This window comes from Melanaphis sacchari, unplaced genomic scaffold (assembly GCF_002803265.2).
Source record: "Melanaphis sacchari strain LSU unplaced genomic scaffold, SCAv2.0 Contig4_pilon_pilon, whole genome shotgun sequence".
NCBI lineage: Eukaryota > Metazoa > Arthropoda > Insecta > Hemiptera > Aphididae > Melanaphis > Melanaphis sacchari.
Genome location: NW_020271335.1, coordinates 4,212,079 through 4,234,280, shown reverse-complemented (window position 1 = coordinate 4,234,280; position 22,202 = coordinate 4,212,079). Strand labels below are relative to the sequence as shown.

General features: G+C 23.7%; 1 protein-coding gene across 2 annotated transcripts; it reads right to left on the bottom strand.

Annotated features, from left to right (window-relative positions):
* Window positions 1-1,165: 1,165 nt before the first annotated feature.
* On the bottom strand, window positions 1,166-7,873 carry LOC112598966 (trehalase-like). Of its 2 annotated transcripts, XM_025345646.1 has the most exons (10): window positions 7,621-7,873; window positions 4,521-5,178; window positions 4,322-4,446; window positions 4,125-4,264; window positions 3,882-4,048; window positions 3,577-3,778; window positions 3,202-3,398; window positions 2,989-3,121; window positions 1,655-1,719; window positions 1,166-1,347 (listed from the first exon to the last, which is right to left on the bottom strand). In XM_025345646.1, the coding sequence occupies exons 1-10, from the start codon at window positions 7,749-7,751 to the stop codon at window positions 1,342-1,344; spliced, it is 1,824 nt and encodes a 607-aa protein (XP_025201431.1). In that variant the 5' UTR covers window positions 7,752-7,873; the 3' UTR covers window positions 1,166-1,341. The 2 variants fall into 2 exon arrangements, with proteins under 2 accessions (XP_025201431.1, XP_025201432.1); XM_025345647.1 differs by lacking the exon at window positions 1,655-1,719 and having other exon boundaries at window positions 7,621-7,751.
* Window positions 7,874-22,202: the final 14,329 nt, after the last annotated feature.

The window sequence follows — 22,202 nt, the reverse complement described above, 5'->3', positions numbered from 1 at the left end:
ATTAAGGCTTGGTTAAAAAGTTCTATGATAGCAATAACAAGTGTCGAGTAGATACACAGGAATTTTATTATTTTGGACGTCACTGTTTTTTGCAAAAATCGACCTTTTCGTTTAACACTAGTATAATAATCCATATATACCTACTTCCATTTTTGATTCACAAATTTCAATTTTTATATTTTGGAAACTCCTTATGAAATCGTGTAAAATAATTGATAATGATTGACAATGATTTTTAAAATAAAAAATTAATTAGATAATAGATTATTAATTAAGCGTATTTAAAAGAAAAAAACTTCAGTAAATACTCTTTTAATGCACCTATACATATTATATAGAATATTGTATAATGTGCTATTACAAAAATCAAATCAAAATAATGTCTGTAAGGTATACAAAATGAAAAAAAAAATGAAATATGTATCATTGTACTTACAGTAAACGGAAAGGTTGATTTCGATAGAAAAGTGGATCACCCCTATTATTTTAATTACAATTAAATAACTGAAATAAATAATAATAATAATAATATGCTTTGTTAAAGACGGGTATTCTCAATTTTTTGATCAAATGTATATATTATATAATAAGTTGAGATTGAAATGTTAGTTTGCACACTTCTTATTGTATTAAGGTAATCTTATATGCTTTATTAGCATGTTGAATTAAGTTTTTTATTCAAAATGTCACAAAGATAAATATACTTTATTGAAAGTAGGTATAAGTATACCACCTATATAAGTCATGAACATATATGATATGGTCAAATTCAATTCAAATGACTTAACGCAAAATAATTTTCTAAACTTAAGAATATTGAATAACTCGTATTAAAAAATGCACTTTCTTGTTTTTCAATTTTTTTTTTTTTATTTCCAATAAATTACTATGAGGTATACCACATACCTGTTGTACATGCAAAAAGGTGTATAATGATAAATTACAAGTATTTTAACAATTAAAAGTTGTTGCTTTTTTAAAAAAAATAATATCAACATAACAACAATTCCTTACAATAATTAAAATAGGTGTAAAATTATTTTATATAATGTATAAATGAAATAATACGTATTTTATATCAATAAACATACATTATTTTGCATTGCATTGTTTTTGTGTGTATGAAAAAATTAATAATTTTAGGTACGCATTGTTTTTTGAAAATCATTTAAAAATTATATTTTCTAGATTATAAATTTATTATGTTGTAATAAATGAATACTGAGTTTTTTCTTTGAATTTATCAGCGTTATTCAGCTGTTTGAAGTATGGTACATTTAATTACAAGAAGGTACCTAAGTTTCCGGTGCACTGGCATATAATTAAATTATCCCCGATTCCTCATTTCTGAAAATCAAAACAAATTATACACCGTTAATAGTTTATATCATTACGTCAATGTTTTCGACTGTTTTATATTGATTTTTTAAATTGAACATTATATTTTAATATAATAATTGATGTTACTGTCGACTAAAAAAAACGTAAGTGAGGGATATTATTATTGTGTGCTATAGTGCTAAAATACTGTGACACTGAAATAGAATTTGCAGTTTATAAAATGTAAATAAATACATTTAATAGGTGCCATATATTGGTGAATTATAATGGATAAAAATATTCTCATTTTTTTTCCATATAATTTTTTATTTACCCAAAACATTAACTGTTGTCTGATCCTATTGAAATCGCACAAATATTTATAGCTGCTATTACATCCTAAAAATATAAAAACATAATTTTTCAAAACCTAATTTATGTTTATTCCATCGAATTATTGGACACTTCGGGCATATTCGGTATAAGTGAATGGTAAAAATATATTGTCTTTAATTAAATCATACATTAATACATTTTTTCCACTACCAAAAAACAATAAAATAAACAATTTTCTTCTGTAATTATTTTTATTATTATTATTATTTTTTTTTTTTTTTATTAAAATATATTTCAATCTGTTATTTAAAATAATAAGTAATAGTTTTCAAAAAATTTTATCATTATAAGCACATGAATAATTTGTGGAGGAAGTTGTTCATTAACAATACCTCAGAATTTTTTTTTTAGAACGTATATTAGATAGCTTTGCAGGACCCCAAATCTGTATGCTATATGACCCAATTGGTCTAATTATGGCTTTATATATAAGGGTTTTAAATTTGAACTAGATTTTGGATTTTAAAAGTGTCTGAGTAAGTGAAGTTGTGTATTTGCCTGTTAACGTTTGGATTTTGTATGTTGGGTTCACATAAGACGCTTGTCAAGTATGATTCCTAAGTATTTTGTATTTTGTTGAAATGGGATTGGTTTGTTGTTTATTTGAAGTTAAGTGCATTCTTTAGGACTAAAAGAGAAATTTACTTGAACTGGTTTATCTTCATTGATTTTTATTTCCCATTTTTTAGCCTATCAATTTATTTTATTTAGGTGTGGCTGAAGGGTATTGGCAGCAGAGATAGGATATTTTTCAAACGCTAGAATTGCAGTGTTATCTGCAAAGTTAACCAGTAGGGTGTTGATCGACGTAGGTATTTCGGATGTGAATATATTTTATAAGATAGGTGAGAGATCTCTACCTTGAGGGATAATTATTTATAAAATCTTTAAGTATGTTATTTATTTTCGAACATAATAATTAAATATACTAAGCTTTGTAAACATCAAAGACAATTTTAAGTTTGAACACTAAATAAGTCTGCAATGCTTGGAGAAAGACTGACACAAATAAATAATAATCACTAATTAATAATAAGTAGTAGTTTCCGCTTCGGGTCTTTTTAAGCACAAAAAACTAGAGAATTGTTAATGATTTAAGTCATTTTAATTTTTAACCTGCAACTTTGTAAGTTTTTGGTACTTACATAATTTTGAATAATTTGACTTATATACACGACTTAAACATGATTTTAAGATATTTTTTTTTCAATTTTTATCTAAGGAGTTAAATTTTCATTTAAAATGTTTAATAATTTCAAAATGTTATCTTACCGTTTGTCCCATTAGAAACTGTATCACCCCATCGATTTAAAAACTCAAACACGACACCATTTGTCCAACCAAAACCTGTCTGTGGAATATATTCACCACCGCCACCAGTTTCTCCTGAAGCTAGAACGTCATACTACGAAACAATTTTCAAATCAAAAATTTAAATACCTATGTCTTAAATGTCTTAATACGTGTATAATGTTGTGTCCATACTTTTTCGAACATCATTGATTTCTCTGCGAATCCTTTATAATTTGAACGTAACCAAACGTCGGCTAATTTCAGTGCCACCTGTTGTGCAAGTTTTTGTTGTGTCCTATCTAGACCTTGAATGATGAAAGCTTGTAGAGGAGGCCATGCATTTGGAAAGTCCCATTGTTGTGATGATTCATACAGAGATGTAGGTGTTCCTAGATAAAAATAATTATAGCAATGTTTTTCATAGTGTAATTATTTATAATTCCAGTGCTCCGTGAATAATATTATATAAATTTCATACTAACAAGTAATCACATTAAAAAAATCAAATAAAAAAACCTTATAAATTCTTGTAAAAGTTGATTTATAAATGATTTTATTTAATCGTACCGTTGAAATTCACACTATAATCGGGTTCGATAATATGTTGGTCTCTTAGATATCCCAACACTGAACTGGCTACAGCTTTTTTCGGCATGTTGTAACTTCCCGTCCACAGAGGTACAATATTAGAAACATAAAAATATTCTCGACTTTTATTATTCATTATATCCCAGTCGAACCACGCTCCCAGGTCTGGTCTCCACATAACCTATAATCAATATATTATGAAATGTTTATTTTCTATGATCAATACATGGATAACGGAATACTATTATAATATCTTATTAATAATATTAATATAATAATTTTACTTCTTGTATATTGTTAAGAAAGGTCGCGGCTATCGCACTATATTCTTCGGCTTTGCTTATATTTCCCATCTTGGCATACCATTCACTCAAAGTCAATGCATTAACGTGTAATAAAGAATTCAATTCGACTGGTATTATTGATGGCGTTTGTATGTCTGTTAAGTTACCTGTATTTTATAAACGTTAATACATCATATTATTGTATTATGATTCTAATCGAAATAATAATAAAAAAAATCATACCCTTATTCGAGTAATTTATTTTATTTATAAACCATCTACTTGAAAAATCCCATCCAGTCTCAGCTCCAGATTTAATATTTATGTAGAAATTGGTTTTTTCCTTTTCAGTTTTAAAATATTCCGCTGTTTCATAGTCCTCTCTGTATGAACAGAAAATTATACTAATTGCATTCGTAAGTCTACCAAATTATACAAACCTATATGACTCTGGTCTTGGACCTCTCGACGGTGCATAGAATCTTGCCATTGTATACGATTTTCCATTTTTCTGGAAAGTGACCATTCGGTTTTCCATCCAAAACTTAAATTCTTTGTCTAAAGTCTAAAAAAGTAATTTATTGTTCTGTGATTTTGTAATTATTTTTTTTTTTTATAATAATTTATGATTGCACTTACAGGTATGACTGTTCGTACATAATCAAAGTCGTTAGTCGCTTTATAGTAATTTGCCACCATCAACGTCACCATTGGTGGCTGTGATCTATTTAGGTAGTATACTCGTGCACCGTTTGGCATGAAATTAAACAGAGATATGAGGTATAAAATATTGTCAATGACACCTTTAGCTGTTGACGTCATATCACATAATAACATTCCGTTAACAATCCAGTACGTGTCCCAATAGTAAAGTTCTCTAAATCTGCCTCCAGGTATAGCAAATCCATTTGGAACCCATATCAGTGAGTAATTACTAGGATGGTCTCTTACTTCGTGTTTAATTTTCCTTGCTAAGGTTTTCCATACTTGATTTAATCCCAGTGACCATTGTTTATAATTTTTGTCTCTAATTCGGTTAGCAATCGATGGATTATCAGTAAAGTCAGGAGGGGTCCATTCCTCTAATTCATTACCATCCTTTAAATACTCGTCAATGAATTTCGTTAATTCGGTATTAGAAGGCACTTGATTATTGTTAGAGAGTTTCAATTTTCTATACTTATCTAAAATATCAGACTCTGTGGATTTTAGCTGCTTATCCACAAAAGTTTTCGAATCTGGATAAATTTTAGATAGTTGTACGTCATGTAAAAGTTCACTTTCGCAGTAAATTTTGCTAAAAATAACATTATTGTCGATTAAGTTATTATTAATTTAACTTTTAATACTATGTGAAAATAAGTATATTTAATTTTAAATATTATTATTATAAATTTGTATCATAATGTTTTGACTGGAGATCAATGGTTATTAATTTCATGGTGATTCAATTGTTTAAATACACGCTATAATAATAAGCCTTTTCTAAATAGCTTATTTTATTATAATATTATAATCTTATTATTGGATTTGTTTTTGTATTTTTATACATTTAATTAACTTCGTCCACATTTCATGCTATTACTATATTTATGATATTTAAATTTAATATAGGTACACTTCAAATGCCAATATGAGATGATATTATATATGTTATTTACATTTATTGATGCATGATTGAGCACATATTATATAAAATCTTAAATCATCAATATTCTCATATAATTAAAAATTTTAATTCTGCTGATATCAGTCACATGGACTTTAATCCTAAAGATAAACCAACTCAATTACTTCATTCAATATTAGTTATTAATTATATAACTAAACATTTTAACAAATATTTTTAAATACATATTTAGAAATAAATATTATATTTTCATTATGACGTATCACATATGAAGTGTTAAATATATTATTTATTAATTTCAATTATTATTATGTGTAGGCACTAGGCACTTAAAAAATAAAATCGTTATCTAGATAGGAATAGTACACCCTATCAACAATTTTATAACATTTACATTCCATAGAACAATGTATATTGCATATTGCATATAATATTATAATATACCTGTCTAATACCATACCTACTATACAAATGGAATTTAAAACTTAATATGAAACATTTAAAAGTTATAATAATAAATATATAAATAAGTTAATACACATGTAGCCAAATAGAAGAACCTACTTTAAAATAATCAGTTTCAAGTTTTAGTATAATCGGAGTATCTATGTAATTTCTCATGAATTTATTGTTTTTATCCTAATAAATACATAATTAATCGATAATTATTTATCTTTTTTATCTTTAAATATGAAGAAAACTACTTTTAAGTTTATTAACTTATAGCTAGTTTTCAATGTCATAAACTTATTATTATTCGTTATTATTTTGAGCAAGCTATAAATTAATTTAAGTCATAAACATTTAAAAAGATACAGGTAGGTAGGTATTCGTCAGTATTATGAAATAAGCATGCAGTAATGTAATATAATAAAAACTGAACTCGTGTCTTATACTCAGTCATAGATTAGTATTAAGTTTTTAATCAATATTTTATATTTTTACATTCATTTGTATAACATATTTTTATATAAACTATTATTATATATTATTTATTTATTAACGTTAGAAATAAATATTAATTGTTTTAGTTTCTTAGATATTTTTACCATATTTTTTAAAGGTAAAATAATAATATTAATAAATTAAATTATTATGCACGAAAAAAAAATGTTTTTTATTTTTCAGTAGTTTTCGAAAAAATCGTTTAAAAAGAGAGAAATCTATAAATTATATAATTACTCGTACTTAATAAAAAGTCTTACCATGTTTTAAATTTGAAATGAAAATTTACAAAGAATAGTTTTTTAGAAAATGTATTTGTGTGAATAACAATAGCATGTTTCTTCATTTATTTATGTTCAAAATATGTTTTTAATGTTGTTGTACGTTTATTTGTTATCTCGTTAACAGCTGTTATTTGTTTCTACTAAAACTGTAAGACAATACTTGGTAATTATTTTAAAGATAAAACATTTTCAATATTATGTTAAGTTTCGGCAAAATAATTAATTATATTTTTACGTTATTAATTTTAAATTGTTATAGTTAATATATAATACCATAACATATTATGGAGATTTATAATTTTTTTTATCGTATTAATCACGTATTGAATATGGTATTTACAAATGTTTTAAACAAGTAATTATAACTAGAATATTCTCATTATTTTAGTATAGGTAAGTAAAAAACTTAAAAAGTAATAATGTATTTCTTAAAGTCTCAATATATAATTTATACCTATTATTATACTTGGAAATTTTGTAATTATGATGATTTTGATGTAGAATATTTTATTAATTCATATTGTTTACTCTCAACATTATAATAACAAATATAATATTTTAATTCACAATTTCAAAACGTTTTTTGTTGTTTGTATTTTGGAACAATAATTTAAGTATGAATTTTGTAACATTAAGTTTTGATAAAATAGTTAACTAGTTTTACACATTTTATAATCATTAAAAATTAACAAAATTATGAACATTTTCCGATGATCTCTCTATGACTCTATTTAATTTATTTAAACTTTCAATTAATAGACATATTACATTACACTTAGTTTTTAAGTTATTTATCCATACATAACATTATTGTTCATATTTGTACATTTTTTTTTAACAAATCCAATATTTTAATTTACTAAATTAAATTCAACAATACCTTAAACATGATGACTTTAGTTCATTGGATTCATGATAAAATTCTCTTGTCAAATGAGTGAAGTCTTGATTATTTGCATATGTATAATACAAAAAATGTACCAGACATACGACTAGTAAGTGGAATCGCATACTTTCGAAAATATTATACGAATGACAATAACGCGAATGTGTACACGAAAAGAAAAAAAATATTTTTACTCTATTTATTCCAATAAACTAGCATAATATTTTTGTTATAATATTTTGTGTTAAAGTAAAATATTAATTTTTTTTTCAACTAAAAATTGTATTATTAAAAAAGAAACAAAAAAAAAAAAATGAAATTTTTGAGTTGGACCTAGAGCCTCCTTCACAGGTTTCCTACAGGCCTTGCACGAATCGACTGCACTAATGACCAGTGTACATTGTGCCTTTATCGGAACACAAGACCCAATGCTAATGTTACCTAATAATTCATTAGACAGATAATGTACGGTAACCCCTCATGTGTGATAATTTGTGCAAATACGAACAGATAATATACACGCGGTATACGCACAAATTGTAAAAAGAAATTGTTGACACGTCTTCGTATTGTAATCTATTTTCCCCCTTTATCCTTTTACTAGTCTTACAATAAACATATTACTTAAAATGAAGTAGGTAGGTATACACAGCAATATGTAGACAAATTAGCTCTATTCAAGTAGATGTTTTTTCGCATATCCTTGCCCAATTTTCATGGCCATGTCCAACCGTTCTATTATTGTGTTCAAATGAATTTATGGTTTAACTGACAAATCCTACTTAGACATTACATATTATAACTGACTTTTTTTTTCACTAAGTTTTAAAATGTGGTTATTGCCATTGTATAAACAGTTGTAGATGTAAACTAGTACTTTTGTGAGTAAAAAATGATACCAATATTTATCCACTTCGTATGAATCTATATCGATTAATATTTGTATAATGACAAATCAAACGATTTATTTTACACAAAAAATTGACAGAACGAAATTTATGGCACTAACAATTTATTTGTATTGTTTTTGTTTTTTTATCGTATTATTCGTAACGTGCTAAACCATTACGTATGGATTCAACAAATAATAGAATTTCTATTTAATAATTGTACAAAATATTCATTTTTAAATTGTATTAATACGTACCAGACGAAATAAATTATATTTTATCACTAGTAAATAATAATTGCGTATTTATTACATCTTTCTACAATCATTAAATTTTATGCATATTAATATTTATAGAATATAAGTGGAAATAGTTTTTAACAACATTTCTTGATTTAATTTCATGGACAATATAGAACCCCTCGTAACTTATAACTAGTAAAAATACTTTTGGGCTTATTCTGTACGAAAAAATAAAATGTTCTGTTTCAAAATGTATAATATTATAATTATTAATTATTACTAAAAAAATTACATGTATGTGTGCAATAAATTTCATTTTGAATATTTATTTAAGATAAAAATTAACCATGTGACTAGAGTATATTAAAAAGATCATCATATCAGTACTTAACATTGAATTTATATTTGTTAAATGAAATAATAAAGCATGTCTTACATATTTACGTAAGGTACGTATTAAATTATTAAGTACCTAGCTACTTATTTTATACTAGGTATAACTACATTTTTTATTGAGTACTGCAGAATGAAAGCAACACTTCATTTACTTCAATCGTCAATTAAACAATATGAATACATAATAATATCTGTATGTATAGATAACAAATTAATATAATTAATATCAGATACTTGAATTTTAAAAGTAATGACGTATTTTTATAATCGAAAAGCAATTTTGAATTTAACTTAATTTAATTTAGTAGGATTTGTACATCTTTTAAAAATCTTTAGACTATAGTGTTCAATAAAATGTTTATTAATAACGATTTATAAATAATTAATTTTTAGTAGTATCTACAATATTAAATTTGTATTACATTTTCAGATCTTCAAAATTAAATTTATTAATTAAATAAAATAAAAATCTGAAAAAAAATATTATGCTGAATTATTATTTTATACAGATACTATGATTAAGCTATTTATTTAGATTAAATATAAAATATAATATACCATGTTAATAAAGTATTTTAATACATGTTAAATCAAACATCTAAATTTTTATCAAAAAATTGAAAGTAGTGCAAAAAATTTCTAATTTATTTTCTATAAATATAATATTTTGGACAAAAAATGAAGATAATATTGAGTCAGAACTCAAAAGTATTTCGTTTATAAGCTGGTTTAAAACTTTAAAAGTAATTCTTCTACGTAAATAAATTTACTATTTACACTATGTTTTACATTATTTTTCCTAGTATATTATAATAATCACTTACAGTCTCAATGTGACACAAATCAAAACTTAAATACAACAGATGTGACTCTGTTCACACAATATCAAATTTAAAAAAATATTACTACCTATCAAACAATAATAGTCATTAATGGGTACAAAATTCGGTTAAGTATGGTAAAATATACTGTATAATATATCTTGGAATAGTTAATGTTAAACCTTATAATTTGTTTGGTAACTTGGTATCATTAAGTTGTGGTTACAGCCAATTTTATCCCTAAGAATGTATTTTCCAGTATATCTACCATCATTTATCAATATTGAAAAAAAACATGCTATTGTGATTGCGCATTCATTGCTTTCACGTTTATATCTTGCGAATGACACGTGTACGTCACTCACTTATTACAAACAAAATGTAAGTAATATATTTTATGATCTTAAAGAACTTGAATATTTTTAGGTCGTTTAAACAAAATTCTTTTTTTAAATTTATTATTTGATTTTGATATTTGAATTTAATATTTATCTTCATATTTTATCTACACGGTATGATATCGAAAAATTAAAATTCATTTTATTATACAAAAAAAAAAAAAAAAATAATAACATTTAAAAATACATTGTACAAAAAATTCAATGTGAGTTAACTATTATGTTATTATTACTAGGAACAATACTTGTTCTGTTTAAAATCAATAAAAAATGATAAATTTATCAATATTTATTTTTAATTTTCTAATAAGTACCTAACTACTTACTTGAATTTACTTAACTATATGTAGTATGTACATTGTATACAATTATAATTTATAACTATATTTATTTTGCATGTCAAGAATTGTAGAATTTATTACACATTTTTAGGTAATTCATAATATTCTTATGGATTTATATCTAAATGAATAGGATAAATTCGACTTTACAATTTAAATTTTTAATCATAAACTTTTTTCATCTGTAGAAGGTAACTAAATATGAGGGTAACTGATTTTACATTAGGTTCTTACCCTAAGCAGCTATAACTCTTGTATCGCATTATGTCTATTTGTATTACAAACTATTATTCTATTTATTTTTAATTTAATCCAGTGGTGCTGAAGTCCATGTCTATGTGCGAAAACTGCCATGTACATAAAAATTTTGCTGGGGAGTGAGTCCATAAGAGAATAATCATGAAAATGAATAGAAATAGGAATAACAATTATGAAACTGTATTGCTCTTTGAGTTTTTGGTATTAAATATCAATGTTGAACACAAAATAGTTCATAATATTACAAAAACAGTCATCAATAATAACAATAACAACTAACAGTGCAGAAATTTGTATGTTAGTTTTTCAGCAGTAAGCCATTAGGAAGGTATTCAAGTCTGAGTGATGTATTGTTATTTTTGTTGAGTTTGTTGTCTACTTGTCTCATGCCCATGTATTACGAGTATTTCTGTTTATTGAATAGTTTATTAATACATTTTATTTTTAGTTATCACTCTTACTCTAATTTTAAGTATATTTATAATTAATAAGTAAAATATTATATTATCTGTAATATGTGTGTTAATACTGCCTTATTGATTTTTAATTATACATTTAAGTAAATAAATATGTATATTTTGTGTATATAAAAATACAGAAACCAATATTTTGGAAAAATAAAAACCATCAACCAATATAGACATTCACGATCCACCAACTGGCAATCACCCACTCTACTGCCATTGCCATAGGTATATTACATTATTACCGCCCATATATTATGGTTAATGCAACATAAATTCCATAAATGGCTATGGATTCTTGTAAGCTATAATACAACACTACCTACCGTTGAAAACGAACTGCGCGTTTGTGTCTTCGGTATAATAAGTCAACTAATAATTATTTTTTAACAGGTTTAAATTTAATTAGTGGGTGTAGTGGTAGGGAGTGGTGGTGAGGTGGGTAGTTATTGGCCATACATTTAATTTTAAATATCGGCACCACTGATTTAACCAGTATTTTACACTGTATTTACTTACCTTTTCTTTATTATTTTTTTTATCTAAAATAATTTATTATTGAATATAAATAAATACAATATATTTTTTTAAATCTAAAACCATTGAATATTGAGTGTGAGCCAGTTTCTTAAATAGGTATAAATAAATAACAATTAGATTACTACCTACTTATTTTATATTTTACATAATATTTGGCTCTGATTTTAAGAAATTCAATACCCTAATGATTATATGCATTTAGGTAAAAGTATTTAGTAATTTTAATACATGTTACTTAATTATTACATGTATTGAAAAAAAATTTAAAAAAAAATTATATCTTATCAACGTTCTATTAAAGGGTTAATATAATTATGTAATTAATGTGTAATATTTTTTTTAAAAATTTATTAAGCTATTAGATTACACATTCATATAATAATATAATGTGTATCTCATTTCATTTAAACTTCAATTTACTCTGAAGTGTACTGGGTAGTGGAAAGTTTTTGCTAAGCTCAAAATCAATTTAATTACTGAATAGTTAGTTAATTTGTTCGCGTTTGTCATTTTTTTTTTTTTTTTGCATAAAATATCGTGTACAAGTTCATGTTATTAAAAAATAACGAGACCTTACAAAACCTGAAAGATTTAATTTTTACGCATTGAATGGGACGTGAACTTATTTAGTTTTCAACTGAACTAATTTTCAAACACTGTTTATTATCCACTGTGCTTCAAAACACGGAATTAAAAGAAAACGAGATGTATATTATTCTATAAAAATAAGTTATGTGATATTTTGGCAAAAATGTAACACACATAATTTGTTTAAATATATTCGTGAGGTTTCTGTTTATTTAATTACGTGTATAGTTAGTTTTATTTAAACATCATTATTCATTACATAAGTATAACTATTAAATTAATAATCGGGAAGAATTTATGGACTTTAAATAGTTATCTTCAGTTTAACTGTGTAATAATATAAGTTATGATTCTTATTAAATTAAATAAAAGTAAACCTACTGATTCAATCTATGTTTAAAAAATGTAAAGTATAAGCTAATTTAGTACTTTAATATGTTAATACTGTCATATAATAATAATATTAATAGGTAGTATTATACATTTACACTATTTCTATACCTACTTATCATGACAGTAACACACGTTCATATACTTACTACATAACTATTTACGCACATTAATATTTTTAATTCGTTTATACGACGCATGCCTATCTATAACAACGTACGATTTGAATGATTTCTTATGAAAAATGTTTAATATTCTTAAAAAAAGAATCGCCGGAAAACAATTAAACAAAAGAATTCATGCTTCAATTAATCTAAGGTTAATAAGTCTATATAGGTTATCTAAATTGGCACTAATATATTTGCATACTGCTAGTTAAGTGTATTTTTATTTGCAAACATCAAAACGATAGTATAACAAGGACAATCGAAAATTCGCAAACAATCTATATCACTGCCAGATTTTCAAGATTTATGTCTAATTTATGCGTATTAAACAGATTAGCTTAACGTAGTATTATATTTAATTTTTAAGTTTAACGTTACCTAAGTGAAATATTCACTATACAATATGAAAGGAGGAAGTTCAATTACGTAGACGTTTAGTGATGTTTAGAAATTCAAATTACGTTGTCCGTCAAACTATTTACATGTTTTATTATCATTGAGACATACTGTTTAATAAATTCGTACATCATAAATATAATTAACAGTTACATTTACTGTATTTGCTATATTATTATAAAGGTAAATTAAAGTAATATTATTTTTAAGATTTGTTTAAAATCCTATATGATTATTAGTTAAACAAACATACTTAAGAAGACGTAATTTCCATAAGTGTTGTTTCAGATTTATAAACGTAGGTACATTTTAAGTTCAGAATAATCCGTTTAATTTTGTAATTTTTATTATTAAAGTGAATCTATTATCAAACTTAAAGATAAACTAGTTACCTATATATCTAGGGCACCACGAAGGATTTTATTGATATTTTGATTTAGATGGATGTTCATAATAATTCAAATTGTAAATTTGGTGTATATTTACTAATATTTAAATTTAAAATTATCATAACTTCCTTCAAAATGAAAATACTCAAAAGCCTACGTTGGTGTGGAGTATATATACAGTTATAATATCACATTTGAATTTTACAATAAATCAACTCACTTTTACAATAAAAATAACCAAGTTAAGTTGATTAGGTATTCTAAACTCAAGATCTGTTATGCTTCTTATTTGTTTGCAAAGCGGAGACAATACGAGTATATGCCGTCCTCTTAAATTAATTTAAAATAGCTTAACTTAACTAGTGGATTAGAATGGTATAGAGGTATATCCTGACATTCACCTTCACAATATTAATTTGTCGTGCGTATACATATATACGTGATGTATATACTAATAAATGCAAGTGTATAAGCTTTAAGACTTAATTTTTAAACTATGTTTAAGATTTAGGTCTAATTTTCTATGATTTATGTATATTAACGATTTACACCCATACCACTAAATGTAATTATTAAATTATAAAACACTTTTACAAGTATACGCCTTTAAATATTATATATTCTAAATGAAGGACGCAGATCACTTACACTCTGTTAATTTACAAAATAAAAAAAGTCTAATACATATTTTTAGAGATATTAAATTAAAAAACTTATACAGATGATTTATTATAAATAATTATAATGGGTGTAGTTTATTTATTTGTTATACTTATTTGAATACTTAAAATGTATTTTTTTACTTAAATTTTAGCAATAATTATTAATTTTTGAATAATTAAATTTCTGCCAAATATTACTCTGTACTTATTTTTTGTTGTCAACTTTTACAAGTCATATATATGGTACATTAAAAATATAATAATATCAAATGTTTTATAATATAAAGTTATTTTTAATTCTTATTTGCTGTCTTACACATTTAAATAGTGTACTAAAATAATTTATTTTATTTCAATAGCGTATGTAAATTAGTACAGATATAATTTGTAAATAAAGAAAGGGCAATGCTTAGTTTTACACTTCTACAACTCAGACGAATTTAAATCAATGTATAATGTATAAGATTATACTAGCTTTTACAGCGATTCTTAACATGGTGGTCAAAAGATTATTTAAGGCCACCAATGTTTAAATTGGGGATTTTCACTGAAAGCTATATGTTTCAACTTCCAAGAAAAAAAATTAATTTCAAATATTTTTTTAGAATCATTAATATTCCATATTGTTATTACTATATTTTTTTATTATTTTTCTTTACGGCTGAATAATTATTAAATTAAAATAAATATATTTACAACATTTAATATTTATATTATATATAGCCATATAGATATCTAATCTAATTAAGATAAGTAATACAAAGCACTTGGTATATTTACGAGCATAGTTAAAACTTCTTTCTAAACTTTTCTGATATCTCTAAAAACAATTTGAAATTTTCGTCAAAATGTGTTGTTATTTTTTTGAGTATAATAAGTAATAACTATACAAGCATACATTCATGTATGTAACAGATACGGATTAAATAAAAATGTATATTGTTTCAGTAAACAATGTCCAATACATAAATAAACCAAATTGTTTTTAATTATTATATACCATAATCAAATTCTATAAATATCCCCTTAATATAACCTAAATGGTTTAAAAAACGAAGCTATAAACATTTCCTGACTCTCAAAAAATATATTTGCAAAATGTAATACCTATTGGTTCAATAGTTTCCGAAATTACTTGATACTAATAAACGCACAGTTATTTTTATATACTAGTTAATTAATTATAATTGCTAAATTATCGTTAAATATTATTATATTAGGTTTAAAGGTAAGTGTTACTATATAAAACTAAAAATAATAGCGTATTCGAAATTGCAACTAACGTCGGAATTCAATTTATAATTATAAATTATTTATTTAAAGCAGGGATTGCCATTCAAAATTTAACAGATCCGTAAAGAGATACAATAAACTTACAAATTCTGTAAATAATTAACAATTAGTTTGGATTGATTTGGAAAAGTAGAGAAAGGCTACCGCCTAAAACTTAGTTCTTTCAGTGCCTAACTTCTAAACGGTCAATTTACACATTTCAGAAATAAACTTATAATTAATTTAGAGTGATACTTTTATGGATTAGGAGCCAACTGGACACACGAAAAATAATGAAATAGAGTAGTATAAAAAAAAACTCACTTTCCGCCCTTGTCACACAATATACTATTTCTTTGAATTATTGATATTTACAAGGTTTAATAAAACTTGTTATACATTTTTCAATTAAAAATTCTAACTTTTTAATAGGCATTTTCGTAAATCATCGATAGATATTTTTAAGATTTTATTTTTCTAAAAACTTGTACATGGTATGTATAATAACGTGTGGTATTTTAGAATCTATGTGCAGAAATTTTAAATAGAGGTTATTTAAATAAAAAATTTTATACATATGGATTGATTATTATTTTAATATTACCTACATTTCATTTACTATCTATGGTTATAAATTATTATTTATGTATATTATCTGTGTATTAATTGATTAATTATTTTAATTTAATGTATTTTGTTATTTGTTGTATATTAATTATTAATGTAGTAATATAATTTGTCATATAGTATTTTATTGTATATATTTAATAATTTTATATCATAGATATATATTTTATATATCTGTGTTTTATATAACCATACATCGTATTAAAGAGTTAGGATGCAATACAAAACAAGTGTTGTAAACTATAATGGTATACATGATCGTTAAAAAAAATTACGGTTTATCATTAGAATATATACAATTTAATGATTTATTTAGTATTCGCGTGAACTGGGAAAGGTCGGCACTTGTATTCAAACAATATATATTTATTGGGTAGATATTTTTAAAATACAAAAAATACCGTTCATCTAAATAAATATTAATTATTTTTAATTTATTTACTTCTACTTTAGTAATGAATATATTGCAAGAAATATATAATATGTTTTAGTTATTGATTATTTCAGTAGCGGGCTTAGTGCTCAATTTTTAATATGGAAAGGTTGGAGAAGATCAAACACCTGCACAAATATTTAATAAAGCATAAAGCTAGGTATAATTAGCATGCAATGACTCAATGACACAATCTCAAAAAAATGTTCTATGTAAAAAAATTTCTTGAAACACGAAAAATGAAAAATTGTAAAATAAAATGAATACATTTTTCCTTCCACTCATAATTTAAAAAACATATATTTTGATAAAAAATTTTAAAATTTTATACTAGGTTATATTGTATTTTTAACGATTAAAAAATACTAAAATTTTGGGATCAAAATAAAAAAAAGTGTTTAAGTGTTTTTGAGTGTTTTTTTTATTTATTTTCGTCAAAATCACGAATATTTGAAAACTATTTTTCATAGTTAAAAATGTATAAAATTTTTATTTTAACGGTAAGAAGTGGAAATTATATACAAAGTTTTTCGTGAGTTTTCGTACAAAACAATTCAATTTGCATTACATAAAAATTGACATAAGGTATTTGTATAGGTACCATGGATCTTGTTCACATTACTCTAGACTCATTGGTATTGAGTTTATTTTAATAAATTCGTTATACGGTTGGTTAAATTAATAATTATTGCCTAAAATATTTTTATGAGTATTTATAAAACATAATAATATACATAAAAATTCTCAAGTATCAACGAATATTTTTAAATTTCAACAAATAAGTAATAACTAAAATCGTTGTTTTTCGTTTAAATATAAATTTTTATTCAAATGTAACTTAAATTTTTTTTTTAAATATGTTAATATTATGTTTAGGTTTTTTGGTTATAGTATGAACTACTTATAAGGAAATTTCTATACTAAATATTTTTAAGCTTTTTAACTAAGTAAACATTTTATATCAATATTTATCTATTTATAGGAAAAACTTTAAAAATCGTATATTAATGTTACAACATGTAAAGAAAATGCTAATAATATTTGGTAAAAATTTAAAAAACCTATAGTAATTCTTTTTCAAATTATAAGAAAATCGTCCGATGATAAGAAATCATTGTTTTACATGTAAATATTTAATTACATTCAGTTTTATACTTCAGATACGCATAAAAAATATTTGTGTGATTAGGCTCTTTCAAACTTATTTTTAACTAATTAAAATTCAAATTTTTGAATCTTAAGTACCTATTTATGAATATTAAAAAACTTATTCATTTTGAATTAAAACAAAATTTTAAACACTTATAAAAAAATATTATGACTATTTAAAAAATGTCAAATATCTATAAATTGTTCTAAGATTTTATTAGAGTATTCATGAAAATATAAACATATCTATATATAATATATCAAACACTTAAATATTTATTTAATTGTAAAAAAAGAAATATTACAAGTGTTTCTACGTTTTATTGCTTAAATTGCTTAAAAATAAATTGTAAAGGCATTTATTCTTCTATTATTCTTATAATTCTTTAATTAACGTTTAATATTTTATTATAAATAAGCTAGTGTCAGTAGAATACAAAAGTTAACTTACTAACTACTAAATCAATATTATAAAAGATGATTTAGTGAAGGGCAATGATGTTTGGGTGTTTGGCGATTGTGAACGAGTATAAAGCAATAATTGTGTCTTTGCTCCTCCACTCTAAAAATCCACCACTGACCTATATAATATTAAGTATATTGTTATTAAATACTGATTTTAACGTTAAGTGGTATCTATAATAACGATGTTTGTAATAATATATGTTTTTTATGTAAAGATTTGAGATAACAGTCAGACACGAATATTTCATATAGATATATGTAAGTTCTCAAGTGTTTTTAACTCACAGTGATAGTCGTTCTTCGTAGTATGAACTGCTTCGGACCGTTATTAGTGATAATTTTTGCGGTATCATTGAAGATTTCCGTTTGTTGAGATATGTTTCCGGTTTAATAATATATTATTATATACTGTTTCGTTGAAGCACTTATCAAAATTATATAATGTAATAAGCAATTAAATTATCAAACACACGGCGTCTAGAATGTTTTCCGGATAAACCGATATAGGTATTATTGATGTATTAGTGTTAAATGTATGAATTTAATAATTGTATTGTGGTCACATCATAACATTCATAATCGATTGTAGCGTTATTCCATGTAACACCATGTACATTATACGACGCGGGCTTATAAGTATTTTTATTCACAACATATTAAAATAATGCATCGATGCGATACTACGAGTATATCATCTACACAGTATATTAAATAGCATATTATGAGGGTTATACCTAACGTATCGGCATAACATCAATAAATTTTATGGAGGTGTCGTTATCCTCGTTATTCAACAAAAGTTGCTTTTGAAAATTGCTCACATGGCAACAACGTTATAACAATATTGTTATATCTATTTAGTATTTACTAAGTATGTATTATTAGTTATTATACGTTAAATGTGGAATGCAAAGTACATTTTTATGATCAAAGTTTTATGGTAGTTATAGGTGCATAAGAATATACATGGATATTATTACTATTATATTATTTATATTTTTTATTCTGTACCTACAGCGAAACCAAATAGCATAAATTTTCGATGATCAATAGCCGACAAGTTTAATATTTAAAAAATATATTTTAGAAAATTAGGTAGCACGTATAGGCATACCTATAGCAAATGGTAATATTATAATCACATTTAATTTGAACGCCCCCCTGGTAGTCCTTATTACGATTACGAATTTCTTTGTTATTAATTTCATGTTTATTTTTTAACAATAATCTTCTTGCAATGGCCAATTACTTTATTACGACTACAAGTTATTACTTATCAAATTAATAATTAAAGTAATTATATATTTACAATATTTACATACGTATTGAAAAAAAGTAGGTATTTTTTAGTTTTTATAAATTGATTACTATTGTTTTTTTTTTACCTAATTTTTACTAGTTTCTTCTTTATGAGTGTTAATTTATCAGGTTTATTCATTTCCCACAATTTAACACTTAATAAAAGATCGCAAGGCTCTATGCTTCGAAGTATATTTAAAACCTACCATGTAATAACTTCTCTAGTTTTTATTTCTAAACATACAACACACCTGTTACATTGATTCACTAGTTAGCAGGTTTTTTTTTTTATTTGACTGTTGTGTTCTTTAAATATTTAATATTCAAATTACATAAATTGAATACTCCAATTTCCTTTAAAAAAAACACTGTATAGATATTTTTTGAGAACCCTTAAACCTATATTTATTAAAGTGTAATGATTATAAATTATGACATACGTGTTTCATCTAATATCATCTTGTATGGTCTTTATAACATATCAAGTAATATAATTTTATCAATTTATTTCTTTATGTATATACCTTATAACTGGATTTATATTTCAAATATATGACAATAAAATAAAAAATACATTATTTTGATAAGTTGATTTTAATTTATTCCTAATATAAGAGTAAAAATCCTATACACATTCAATGTAAATTTAAATTAATTTTATTAAAAATATTTGTATTATCTTGTGTTTCCTTAAATTTATAAAAGAAATTGATGTTTTTTGAAAAATACTTTAATATTTATCAGTGACATTCATTTTTAAACTGTGTGCCTGTATTATTATTTTACTCTTATGATAATTATATAATTATAGTAGAATCCCAACAATTTCAAATAATATATTTTTATAATATAAACCCATTCCATAATAAATTAATAAATAAATAATTATCAATTATGATAAATTTTCTTTAAAGCTATGAATAATTTAAATACCTATCAATTGATATTTTAATTTAGATTTATTAAAACTATATTCTTGAAAATATACGAAACACTTATACACATTAGAAGATCTTTCATAAATGCATTACTTAGTAGTCGGCCACCTGCATAACAATATAACTATTTAATACTGTAAAAAATATTAAATGATAAAATAAGCTTGTCGATGTATTATTTTAAGTATTTTTATCAAAATATAAATGTTTGATAAAGAATAAATGTATAGGTATGGTTTTTGTTTTTGGGAGTATGTACTTTGAAATATTAAACGAGTACTTAATAGTTATTGATATAATAATTATAATAATACATTAATACATAGTACCTACATTAAAGTACATTTTAATGAAAGATACCTCTATTTTTTAAAAGAAAATATATTCGTAGTACGGATAATCTATAACCATTAACCAATTTGCACTTAAAGTAAGACTAACAGTTTAATGCATATTATTTGAATGCTCACAGCTGTGTTAATGCATTAAGATTTTTGTTCAAATTAAAATGAAAACGGGCATGACAATCATACACTAATATAAAAACCTTAATACTTTTTTTTAAATTTAAGTACACTTAAAATTTACTATATAGTATATTATACAGACTTCACCAGTTTTATAATTTTAAATTACACCTGCATTGTTGCAATTATTTACTAGAAATTAGAATTATTACATAAAGGTACCTAAAAATTAATAACATTCGTTATCACAATTTATTATAATTTATTACTCTTACAAAAAAAAAAATTATTTATTTATTATGTTTAAACAATGTATAGCATTGATTAAAATTTTAAAAAGATGATAAAAGTGATAAAAAATAAAATAATAACAATAATAATATTTAAAGCATTATATGTCTAACAAAATATCTTTTTTATTTTCAAATAAAGAAGTTGATTGAAAAGCACGTAAATTAACAAACTTTTTAATTGATTATAATAATAGTGTTTGTCAAATAAATTATACTATATTTATTTATAAGTATTTTTTTTGATTTGAAATTAATGTTCTTTAAAAATTAAATTATCAAATGGAATAAGTTATATAACACGAAATTCATACGTAAAATAAAATTTACTTATTTTAACAATGTATTAACACTTAATAACATTATGAAATTGTTTTTCTTAAATTTTGTTACTGGACAGTTTTTTTACATTGAGTCTATATGGGCATATAGCCAAATTGTATTTTTTTTTTAGGATCCCTTTTTATGCTGATTATACCCATAATACCAATAATAGTTGTTGGATTTCTATTATTATTATTATTATAAGACATTATTTTATTTTATTTTTTATCAGTAGGACGTAGAAATCTCATTGAAATTAACATAATATATCTCGAACAATTGTACTCAAGTCAATATAACTGTGTACAAACGTATATTTAACTTGGGCACTTTGCCTTAATTTTCTGTTACAGTTATAAATGTAATTATA